The following is a 12,488-nucleotide window of genomic DNA, read 5'->3' on the forward strand; positions in this document are numbered from 1 at the left end:
AGTTTTTCTGCTTAGAAAACCTGGGATGAATAAATGGGTTAAGATCTGTAGGAACTGAAACCGTTGGATCTCCGCTGCTTTCAGAAACTTTTTCCTCGCCTGTGTTCGTCTGTCGCTTCGTTCAGCATCGGCGTCAGCAGCGGTTCTGAGCGGGAAAAGACATCAGGCGGGGATCTCAGCGAGGAGAATCAGAGAAACCTGCGGCTCGTTGAATTATTAAAGTTATTAAAGCTCTGCTGGTCGCTTTGTGGAAGCGAAGTCGCTCTAATCATCTCCGGTTCGCTGCCACTCAACAGTCTGGTTTCTTCCTGTATCACCAGCATGCTCCGGGCGTGCCTCGGATCCTCGTCGGCAACCGCCTCCACCTGGCCTTCAAGCGGCAGGTCCCCACGGAGCAGGCGCGGGCGTACGCCGAGAAGAACGGCATGACCTTCTTCGAAGTGAGCCCCCTGTGCAACTTCAACGTGATCGAGTCGTTCACGGAGCTGTCGCGCATCGTCCTGATGAGGCACGGCATGGAGAAGTTCTGGAGGCCCAACAGAGGTGAGCGTCACATGACTCAGATTCAGCCAATAAGAGCTGCAGACGATCGTTAGTAAATGAGCTTTAAATAAATTACTTTTAATCATTTATTTAATCCTGCTTTTCCATCAGGTGCCGTGATTATACACCAGGAAACTACATGAGGCAATGCAAAAAACAGAATTAACTACAAGTTAAATTTACTTGAAATTAGTGTAGTTATCCCTGATTAGAGCAGGTGAATAAGATAATCTGCCAATGGAATATGATATTCGCACTTAAAATAGGAACAACTCATCCGTCAGCTTTTTTGAGGTGCAGTTTATCTAATTATTTTATTTTAGGGGTCAAAATACTCATTCCATTGGCAGATAATCGTATTTACCTGCTCAAAGGACAAAGGCACTCATTTCAAGAAAATTTGACTTTTAGTTCCGTTCTTGCAGTGAACGCTAAATTAATGCAAAGTTCTGCATAATAAGGTCAGACTCCATACCGATACTAAGAAAATTAAAATTTTCAATACCAATAACATTTCTTGGAAGGCACACTAACAATAAATTATTAAATACACAACTCAACTTTAACTTCCTTTATTAGCGCAAAACCAGTAAGAATGAAACAATTCTGTCCTCAGTTGGAGAAATAAATAATTTAAGTGTCACTTCCTTGTTTGGTAAAACCGTAGACAGGATAACACTGACAGTGTAAGTTAATGGGCTTTATGTTAGTGTTAGTAAAAACAATTTACCCTTTGATTCAGTCCTGTAATTTTATTTGCTTATTTTTAGTGTTTTTTTTGTTTTTGTTTACTTGTTGATTTGCTGTAAAGAATCAATCTAAACTAAATAGTTTTAACCCTTTAAATCTTCTCATACAAATATTTTGAGACTTCTACCTCTTCAACAAAGTCAGTATTTTATGAACCTTTTAAAAATTTACAACATAAAAAAATTAATATATTTTACACACCCTATATAAAAAATGCAGAAAACATAAGGAAAATGTATTTATGGTCTAAAGCACGTCTCAAACTCGAGGCCCGCAAGGCAATTTATCTGGCTCTCAGCCAAAAAATGCATTTCACGTGATAAAGTAAAGGCATATATAATTTTAAATTGTACAAAGTTGCTAAAACTGTGCTCCTGTAGCGAATGTTTATGATTATTATTTTTTTTAACTGTGTAGTAACAGCATCCTGCCACTAGGTGTTTTTCACAACACATTAAAACAACCCAGAAATGTCCAGAAAGAGAAAAAGTGATGCAGAATCATGAGTTTAAAGTGTAACTCACCCCAATATTAACTTTCTTTGCAGATAAACGGAATGAACTGGGCCTAAGGTGCTACTTTTATGTCACTGTGAATTTTTTATCTGAACTGGAATGAAATTCTGAAGTCAAAAGTATCATCTATACAGCTGCAACCGGCCCTTTTAATGATTTCGTAATGCCAAAGTGGCCCAATATAGAACATATTAGTTATGATATAAAGAAAAATTGAAGCCTGATGTTTTATTTATTTATTTTCTAATGCAAACAATAACCGGCGTGGCGTTGAGCCTGCGGCGCCGTTACCGGACCCGTCTTCCTGCTCTGACGTCTCCCTTCCTCTCCTCAGTGTTCAGCCTGCAGGACCTCTGCTGCAGAGCCATCGTGTCCTGCACGCCCGTCCACCTCATCGACAAGCTGCCGCTGCCCGTCGCCATCAAGTCCCACCTCAAGTCCTTCTCCATGGCCAACGGCATGAACGCCGTCATGATGCACGGACGCTCGTACTCGCTGGCCAACCCGGCCGGCGGCTCCAAGGGCAACAGCCTGAAGCGCTCCAAGTCCATCCGTCCTCCCCAGAGCCCGCCGCAGAACTGCACCCGCAGCAACTGTAAGATCTCCTAACTGCCGCCGGGCCCGGAGGAACGGCTACAGACTCTCTGTCACTACACCGCGGAGAACCCGGACTCCAGAACCTCTGCCGTCTGTCAGCTTATGACTACATGTACAGAAACGTCACTGATTCTGGTTCCTCCGCGTCGCCGACATCACCTGTTCTCAAGTCCTCCTCTTCTTCTTCTGTTGTTTTAATGACCGATAAGCTAACCGTTCAGACACTACAGAACCCGACGGGCCCGAACTCGGGTCCAGGCTTGATTTCTGTGCCTTGATCCACGTTTCTTTGGTTCTCGGGGGACGGGCAGAGTCCAGTGTTCCCACGGGACCCGGTTCAGATTTTAGATCCGTTTCGGATTTTTGTTTCTCAGTCGATCGAAGCGTCGGAACCAACCCGATCAGATTTTAAAACTGGTTCTAATGGATTCACAGAGCTGCTCATACGAGGGACTAGGAAGGTCTGGGCTTTTGTTGGGTGGATGATTAAGAGACGGTTCTTCTCTGACCCGGCAGAGACGGGGAGCCCGGTTCCAGGCCGTGTTTCTGTTTACTCCAGACGTTAATCTGTCGGTTCTGACCGCAGGTTTATGGTCTCGTTTTTTAAGGAAACATCTCAGGATTCATCCTGCAGACAAGACGCCGTTTCCCTCTTTCAGAACCGAACATGTTTGTTCTCTAGAGACCGAGTCGACTCCTGGACCAGCCGCCATCCCTCCGGTTTTCCACAACTAGCTGGACGGGTCCAGGCTGACGCAGGCGATGTTGACAGTAAACTCTGACCCGTGTTTAACGTTTTTAAGTCTGTTTTTCCTTCGTCGGCTACACTTTGAGTCCTTTTTTTAAAAAGATCCAAACCGATCGTTTTGGAGAGAAAAGACGTAAATGGCCGGAAACGCAGATTTTTATCAGCAGTTTCGGCTCCTTTTTAAACCAGTGAAGCAAAAACATGAATTGGAATCAAATGAAAATGATTCCTGGAACCGGATCATTTGAACCGGTTCCTACGATCCGGTTCCTACATGGTCGCAGTTTCAGTATTTTCCAGAACTGACTGAATATAGGAACATACATAACCTTCCTTCCTTCCTTTCTCCTTCCCTCGTTAGCTTCTCGCTGTGCTGCGTTCAGGTGCTGCGGGACTTTTCGGTTTCCCGCTGGATCGCTCGTGCACAAACAAGCTGGAACACGTGAAGTTTTCCGATCCGCCGCCTTTTATCCTCCACACTGTTCCTGATGGATCTCCCTGGAGACCCGGCGCAGCACGTCTTCTTCTTCTTCCTCCGTCTGATCTGCATCGCTGTCTCCGCCCGCCGTCCCATGATTCCTTGCTGTTAAATGATAGATGCTCTGCGGGGGGGTTTCATCTTTCATCCCTCCAGCTTCACGTTTGCTCCTCTGCAGCTCCGGCCTGTTTTTTACTCCTCGTTTTCTGCTCGCCTCGCTTCTTAATTTACTTTTTGGTTAAAGTTTTCCTGCAGCTTTCAGCGCAGGTTTGGACCTCAGGCCATTTTTTAACGTCTTTTATTCAAATCCGTTCGCTTCATTTCCTGGAAATCCACCAGGACGGATCACATTCGCGAAAGAACAAATTTTAAAATCCAGGTTCTGTATGATGGTTGCGATCCAGTGTAGAACCTGAGACAGAACCCACTCGTGTTCTGGTCCAGATCGGCTGGCGTTAGAAGCAGACGGCTCCTAAAGTATCTGAAACTTAATCTGACGGTAAAACCCGACTTTTCGAGGGAGGCCGTGGCGTTAGCTCCGACATTCCCGGTCCTTAGAGGACGAATGCTGCTGGTTCTGACGGTAAAGATCCGTCACCAGGCTGGTTATTTAGCACGTAGGGTGAGATTGGATTCACTCACTGCAGGATGAATCTTCCTGTTTCTGTAAATTCTGCCGTTTATGTTCATCGGAGTGTTTGTTTTTTGTTTTGCCGGCGGCACCAGAACGGACCGGGTCTCCTGGCTGGTCGTCACCACCGAGCACAGATCACACTATAATCACCCACGTTCGGTGCTCTCTGTGACCCGCGGGCTTCTATGGTTCTGCAGGTTTGTGGGTCTTTGGCTCTGAGACCCGCTGATTGTTGGAGGTTTCGGACTCAGAAATGTCGGTTATGGTAGAACCAGCCTGTAAGACACTAGTCCAGTTGATTCCCTGAAGCTGCTGAGTGATCTGAAGCGTGAGGATGTGTGATGATGATGATGATGATGATGTTCTGTTTTTAAATTATTGATTGTACAGTTCAAGGCAACATGTATGAAGAGACTGTTTCACAATAAAACTGTTGAATGTCTCAGAGGCTGCGAGTGGATTTTTTCCTTTGTTTTCTGCCTCCATATCTGGGTTTATTAGAGGATGCTGCCCCCTGCTGGATGCACCAGGACGAGGCTTCAGTTCATCTATCCAGTCAGGGACAGGAGGCAGACCTGATGGGGTTCAAACCTCCCTGGAAACGAGCCTGAGTTTCAAGGTCCAAAATAGTCCTTAAAACAGTCCCGGTACCCCAGGCCACAGCAGAACCTCCACAGAGTGTCTGGTAGAGATCCGGTGCTCCAGGATGAAACTACAACTGTCCTAGAAAAGTGTTAAATTGAGTTAATTTACCATTAATTTGTATTTTTGTCCAGAAGTTAATTTCCACTAAACTAGTTGTGTCCAAACTTTTTGCAATGAGGACCAAAAATCATATTTGAAGCAGTTAAGGGGCTAAATAAAATGACATTTTCTTTAAATAAAAACCGAAGAACAAAATTCTGCTCTGTTAAAAAAAAATTTTTATTTAAATAAAAAAAATGATTTGTGAAGAAAAGTTATCTTTAAATCTTTGTTTATCTCAAACATAAAATAGTCTTTGACAACTGTGTTATAAGAGTTTTCAATGTTTTTGGGTTTATTTTCATTTTCTTTTACAAGAAGTTTGTTTTAGTTCCAGCTCAGCAGCAAGGATGAGGTAAGGGTCACGCTCGCTATATTAAGGCTTCTTTTAGGTAAATGTTGCCAGACATTTGTGGCTATACTTACAGCTAACATCAAATCAATGCAGGAACCTCGGTAATAAACAAATAATTTTTTGTTGCGGCAAACATCTTTCCCTGTTTTTCTTATTTAGTTTCCAAAGGCTTTGTCTGTGAAAATGTTGCCCTGAAAAATAAAAGTGTCCATCTGCATCAACAGAAGCCAAATATCCTACATACCAGAATTCTGGAAAAAGTATGGATCTAAACCACTGACAGCTTGCAATAACATCAAAAAGAGATTTGGTATTGATCAAACAGTGGTAAATCTCATTCAATGTAATTTTGTGCTGCAGCTTTTTTTCTGATTAGATGTTTTCAGTGTCACTGCAGAGCTCCTTCAGCTGTGATGTCACTACAATCATCAGCTGTAGAAGCTAACGAAGATAATATTAATTAAAATAATACCCTTTGTTGTCGTAGAGCAGCGCTGCTTCAACCGAAGCTTTACAAACATTCACTACAGGTAGATGATGAAGAGTACCGGTAAATCGAATGACCCGTGAAGAAGCCTTCAACTTCTCTCTGCCCCCAACGGCAAACAGTGCCAGCTTGTAGTGACAATGAAAAACTGCACAAAATGAGAATGTAAGTTTTTACTTTCTAACAATGTTTGACTTTCAATGTTTGATTTTTTTTTTTTTGCAATTTTTCATTGTTTGTATTGTCAATGTTTGACTCCAATATTTGGCTTTTTATGCTTTTCATTGTGTTTTCAGTTTGATTTTTCAATGTTTGGCTTTTCAATGTTTGGTTTTTTTATGTTTGATTTTTCAGTGTTTGTATTTTCAGTGTTTTGACTTTTCAATGTTTGACTCATCAATGTTTGATTTTTTTTCAGTGTTTGAAAATACAAAGTTTGACTTCAATGTTTTCAATATTTGTGTTTTCAATGTTTAATTTTTCAGTGTTTGACTTATTATTTAAATTTTCAATGCCAAATCTCTTATCCGTATCATTGCATGCTGTCAACTGATCTCTATTATACACTGGATTGCTGATTTGCCTGAAAAACTGAAGTCACTGGCCGCCATCTTGCTACTCCCTACTCTCACAGAATCTCATAGGATTTGGTTGCAACAACAAGCAGTTTTCTGGCTGCGGGAAAACGTTTCACAGGTAATTCTACAGTCTGTGGATGTACTAACACTATCAACTACTAGGAAATTAGGTGCTGAAATATTTTACATGTTATTCATCCTATATGTTTGCACCACACTTGCATAACTGCACATTTACACATTTGCACATATGCTTCATGCTGCTGAACTGATGAAGCCACAAAATGGACTCTGAAATGCTGAAGCCACAAATAGACTATTGCTTACAGTGTTACATTGTTTTTCATCTCAATTGTTTACATAAATCACTGCTGCATCTTTATCCTGAAAAATAGTGCAATCTACTGTGATTTTTAGAGTGATTTCTAGAGTGATTCTTGTCAAGCTGTATGCAAACGAAATTTCGTTCTGTACGCACTTTGTGCATACAAAATGACAAAGATATCTATCTATGTATATATAAACATGTGTATATATGTATACATATATAAAAATATGTTTTTGCATATTATTTATATATATATATATATATATATATATATATATATGTATATATATATATGTATATATATATATGTATATATATATATGATATATATATATATGTATATATGTATATATATATATATATATATATATATATGTATATGTATATATGTATATGTATATATTTATATATATATTATGTAGTATTTCTTATATATATCTATTTATGTATATAGATGTATACTATATCTCCATATATCGAATATCTATACGTCTCTTAATTAACCGCTGTTTCCGTCACTTATTTTAGAGCACCAAATCAAGCGATTTCACTTTCAGAAACCTGCCCAAAAAAACCGCAACCCGTGACTCATGAAATTTAAGAAGCGCTTTTCGAAAAAGCCCAAAGTCGCATGTGTCCGAGGGTAAAAGAAACTTTGCGCTCATGCGCAAAGCGGGTCTGTTTGCTACAGTTTTCTAGCCCTCTTGAAACTACGGAAAGCGCAGAGGGTAAAAGAAACACAGTCCGGAAAGCGCGGCGGGGGAAAAAACATTAGGGAATGGTGTGTGTGTTTTGACGCGCGATTAAACGGCGACAAAAAAATTGTCGGCGTTAATGGGTTACGTTAACGCCGTTAATAACGCGTTTAACTGACAGCACTAATATATATATATATTATATATATATATATATATATATATATATATATATATATATATATATATATATATATATATATATAAATAAATATAAATAACATGCAAAATATTTCAGCACATGACTTTCTCAGTACTTGATAGTTTTAGTATATAACATAAAGTATATGGCATTTGACATTTTAAAAGTTTTAAACCCCCACTGAACATGAGAAAATCCTCGTTATTCGATGCTGTAGCGCACATATTCCCTAGTTACTGGAGGAAAATGGGGAGTACCAATATGGCGGCTGGTGGCTTCAAAGCGACTCATTCTAACAGCGGCTATTAGCACTCCAGTGTATAATATAGATCAGTGATGCTGTCACTGGTTTAGCGCCATACAAACACTTTGGACACCCCTGCACTAAACAAAGGGTTTGATGCAGACTAAAGTCCCTTAAATGATATTTAATGATATCATTTAAGGGACTTTAATGCAGACCAGAACCACTGTCTGTCGTACATCTTCCGGGCCGCTAGGCGGCAGCATAAACCCTAACCAGGAGCCAGACGCAGGGCTGCGGGTTATCGTGTTTCGGTTTCAACCCCTAAAAAAAACAGCTAAAATCCCGCAAACATGCCCACATCTTAGCCGCCTCCGGCCGCATCATGTCCAGCATCCAGCTCCTCCGGGTCCTGGTCAACGAGCGGCTCTCCGCGGCCGCAGACGAGATCTTCGAGGCGGTGAAGAAAACCATCTCGGACTACGAGGATGAGCTGCTGCTCTCCAAGCAGGAGCTCCAGCGGCAGCGGAGGATGCTCCAGGGGATGGCCGGGCCTCCAGAGAGCCCGGGTGGGCGCCCAGGTGGGTGGGCTCCCGGTGTGTTTCTATCACAGGCCTCCGGGGTAGAGCTGCGGCTCCGTCTAACTCCTGGATCCCAAGCAGCAGGAGGCCCGTTATTGATTTTCGTTTGACTAAATTTAAACAATAGAAGTCAGTTTTTTAGTTTGATTTTAGTTTTTGTGTCCGGTTCTGTTAATATATAATCAATATTTTGATCACATTTAACCTTAAATCCCATTGGCAGAATTACTCATATTACCCAGATCTAATGTTACACCCGGAGAGATAAGTTTTATATCAAAACTGATATAAATTAAGGATTTTATAATAATTCTCAAAACTACAAGTCTAATACACAAGTTATAAAATATGTCTTAATTAATAAAAATACAAGTTAATATTTGTGATAAGATTTAACCACGAAGCAGCATTTTAAACAGGAAAAAGTAAATTTAAATAATTTATTATAATTTATAATAATTTATCTTGTAGGCTTTATTTTAGTTTTGTTTACCATGAGAACTATTCTATTTACCATGAGAACTATTGTTTTTTTTTAAATGTAACTTTATAAAAGTTAAGAAAACTATAGGAATAAATAATTCTTTTATGGTATTTTTTAGAATCGCTGACCAAACTCTATTTCTGAAACCTGCTAATTAAAGGGCTTTAGGCTATCTCCCCGAAATATACAATATATTTTAAAAAGCCATAAAATAGATTTATGGTATGTGGAAAAGTTCAATACTTTTGTAAGCCACTGTACAACAGGACGGTTTAGATCAAAGCAGATTCATGTGTTAGAACGGCCTAGTCAAAGTCTGGACCCAAACCCAAGTAGAAATCTGTGGAGGGTCTTAAAATCAACGGTCATTTCCGGGTTATCTGACTGAGCTGAGCTAAACATGATGGTAGACGCCGCACCAATCAGATTTATGATCGTAAAAACCTTCCGTCAGCTTTAAAACTGTGCTTTACTTACATTGGTCCATCACATGCATTCAATTAGCCGTTATTTTACTACAATCTCTGCTATTTTACGGCAGACTGAACCGTACTGCAGGACGGCTGGCAGTAAGGTGGATAAAACTCTGAGAAATTCAGACGTCTGCTAATATCATGATCAACTGTGAAGACATCATTTGAGGAACCTTCTAACTTTTAAATCCGTTTTCAACTGTTATGAATATTTGTATAGTGGTAAAAGCTGTTTGAAGCAACTTTATTGTTAAAGAAATGTTTTTATATCCCCTATTTTTCCAGCAGAGGAACCCCAGTTGACCCTGTGCGTCTGGGACGAGGACTTTACCTCGGAGCAGCAGCAGAAAGAAGAGCAGCCTGAGCCGAACTGGAGCTCTGGTTCAAACCGGGAGCCCTCGGTTCCCGGTGGGAGGCGTCAGCTGGAGGAGAGCAGCATCATCAAGGTCAGCTTCACGCCTCCTGACCAGGGGAACCAGGCCAGCCCCAAAGGGTTCAGCGAGCTGACGGTGAAAGAGGAAGAGGAGGATCCTGTGCCGAGCACCTCCGCCCAGCAGGACGAGGCCGACCGTGACTCCACCAGCTGCAGCGAGAATGACAGCGGAGAGGAGTGGAGGGCCAGCTCCCAGTCCCAAAGCCAAAGTAGCAGCAAGAAGAAGAAGAAGAAGAAGAAAAGAAAGAACGCAAAGAAGAAGGTTCCCCGCCCACCGGTGGCCCCCAAACTGAACCCGACCAAAAAGAACAAGTCTCAGATCTGCTGCAAGGTGTGCGGCCGAGCCTTCCTGCTCACCGTGTCTCTGGTGAACCACATGGAGGCTCACTCCAAGGACGTGTGCGGCGTGTGCGGCGAGCGCTTCGACGGCGAGGCCAGCTTCGACGCTCACCTGAGACGGCACGTGAAGGCGGAGAGCTGCGGCGTCTGCGGGAAGTGCTTCACCAGCTCCAGCGGCCTGGAGATCCACATGAGGATCCACACGGGGGAGAAGCCCTTCGTCTGCAGCGAGTGCGGCAAGCGCTTCACCACGCGCGCCAACATGGTGCGGCACGTGCGCATCCACACCGGGGAGCGGCCGTACACCTGCACGGTGTGCGGCCGCAGCTTCAACGACTACACCACCCTGAAGCGCCACCTGTTCGTACACTCCGCGAGGAGCGGCGGCGGGGAGGCGTCGCGGGAAAACGGCGACAGGAAGAGCCCCTCAGTCAGGAAGCCGCGCGCCGCGTGCAAGGTGTGCGGCATGACGTTCCACTCGGTGCTCTCCCTGCTGAATCACGGCAAGCGGCACGAGACGGACGCCTGCTGCGTGTGCGGCGACCGCCTCGGCTCGGCGGACGGCCTGGCGGCTCACCTGGACACTCACAAGAACGGGAAGGAGTGCGAGGTGTGCGGCAAGTGCTTCGACAGCCAGGGTCACCTGGAGATCCACCTGAGGATCCACACCGGGGAGAAGCCGTTCGTCTGCACCGAGTGCGGGAAGTCCTTCACCACCCGGCCGCACCTGGTGCGGCACAGCAGGATCCACACCGGGGAGAGACCGTACACCTGCGGCTTCTGCGAGAAAAGCTTCAACGACTACACCACCCACAAGCGCCACCTGCTGATCCACATCAAAGACGGCGGTCCGGGGAGCCCGTCTGCAGCCCCGGGCGACCACAGGGAGGGCGGTTCGCTTCCAAAACGCCCGCAGGTGGCGTGCAAAGTGTGCGGGGCGAGCTTCCGCTCCACGATTTCTCTGGTGAATCACGCCAAAGGCCACGGCGCGGACCTCTGCGGCGTCTGCGGCCATCAGTTCGCCTCCAGGGAGAGCCTCAAGCTCCACCTGAAGACGCACATCAGCAAGCGGGTGTGCGACGTGTGCGGCAAGTGCTTCGACTCCCAGGGCCACCTGAAGGTGCACCTGCGCGTGCACACGGGGGAGAAGCCGTTCAGCTGCAGCGAGTGCGGGAAGTCCTTCAACTTCCGGCAGAACATGCTGCGGCACGCCCGCGGCCACACGGGGGAGAAGCCGTACGTGTGCGCGGTGTGCGGCCGCGGCTTCAGCGACCGCAGCTTCCTGACGCAGCACCGCAACACGCACACCGGGGAGAAACGCCACCGCTGCCAGGTGTGCGGGAAAACCTTCAACCGCAAGACCTACGTCCGGCTTCACATGATGAAGATACACACCTCGGAGAAATCGCGGAAAAAAATGGAGGATTAAACCGTCTGAGTCCCAAAGCGGGCGGAACTTAAAAGCATGAATCAAGCAGAATGATTTAACGAGTTTAGGAAGAATTTTGTGTTTTTTTTGCGTTTCTGACAAAAGGTTGGTAGTTGCAGTAAGTGATGAGAATTCGTGTCTCATCTGAAACTACAGAACAAAGAAGAAATATCGTCAACTACAGTTTTTTTTTTTTTTTATTATTGAAAAGGTTGAATTTGTTTCTGTAAAACCAGACAAAGATACGCTGGCGCCCTCTAGTGGCGGACATGCCCAAAACTGCTCACGGTGGTCTAAGGTTCAAAACTAAACCCTAAAAATAACCCAAAGACGGAAACGTTTCCATTAGATATTAGAGACCTGGAATGAGCCTCCTCTCTTAGGATTATTATTATTATTCCTTTATTTAACCAGGAAAAGTCCCATTGAGATTAACAATCTCTTTTTCAAGGGAGTCCTGGCCAAGATAGCGGCAAAAGATTACATTACAATTTACATTACAGTTTACAATAACATCTATCTAAATTAGAATTTCATAAAACAGTTACAAACCATAGATCTCATTTCCAAACTTTTGAGCAATCGTTTAAAATGTCCGATCGGAATCAAATGATGGATGAAGGGTGGCTGGGTTCTGCCTTAAAGAGAGGCTGAGGAGGAGCTTCTGCTTCTCTGCACTGAAAATTGCCAAGAATCCTCCTTAGTCTACGTTCACACTGCAGGGAAATGCGACCAATATCCGTCTTTTTCACAGCAGTGTCAACGTCCCAATTACAATATTTTCACCCCCCCAAAAAATGTGATTTGTGCCACTTCCATATATGCTACTTCACGTCCCTCTCCTGTCTCCC

General features: G+C 43.9%; 2 protein-coding genes across 3 annotated transcripts; both read left to right on the forward strand.

Annotated features, from left to right (window-relative positions):
• Nucleotides 1-212: 212 nt before the first annotated feature.
• On the forward strand, nucleotides 213-3,296 carry LOC118559167 (ras-related protein Rab-40C-like; the record flags this gene model as incomplete). Its single annotated transcript, XM_036129890.1, has 2 exons — nucleotides 213-543; nucleotides 2,143-3,296. Coding segments are annotated over 2 exons (606 nt in total), but the record flags the coding sequence as incomplete, so codon positions are not given.
• Nucleotides 3,297-8,147: 4,851 nt separating this feature from the next.
• On the forward strand, nucleotides 8,148-12,093 carry LOC105918621 (oocyte zinc finger protein XlCOF6). 2 transcript variants are annotated; one of them, XM_012853739.3, is made up of 2 exons: nucleotides 8,148-8,479; nucleotides 9,722-12,093. In XM_012853739.3, exons 1-2 carry the CDS (start codon nucleotides 8,284-8,286, stop codon nucleotides 11,635-11,637), a joined length of 2,112 nt encoding a protein of 703 aa, XP_012709193.2. In that variant the 5' UTR covers nucleotides 8,148-8,283; the 3' UTR covers nucleotides 11,638-12,093. The 2 variants fall into 2 exon arrangements, with proteins under 2 accessions (XP_012709193.2, XP_012709194.2); XM_012853740.3 differs by having other exon boundaries at nucleotides 9,725-12,093.
• Nucleotides 12,094-12,488: the final 395 nt, after the last annotated feature.

This window comes from Fundulus heteroclitus, unplaced genomic scaffold (assembly GCF_011125445.2).
Source record: "Fundulus heteroclitus isolate FHET01 unplaced genomic scaffold, MU-UCD_Fhet_4.1 scaffold_245, whole genome shotgun sequence".
Lineage (NCBI taxonomy): Eukaryota > Metazoa > Chordata > Actinopteri > Cyprinodontiformes > Fundulidae > Fundulus > Fundulus heteroclitus.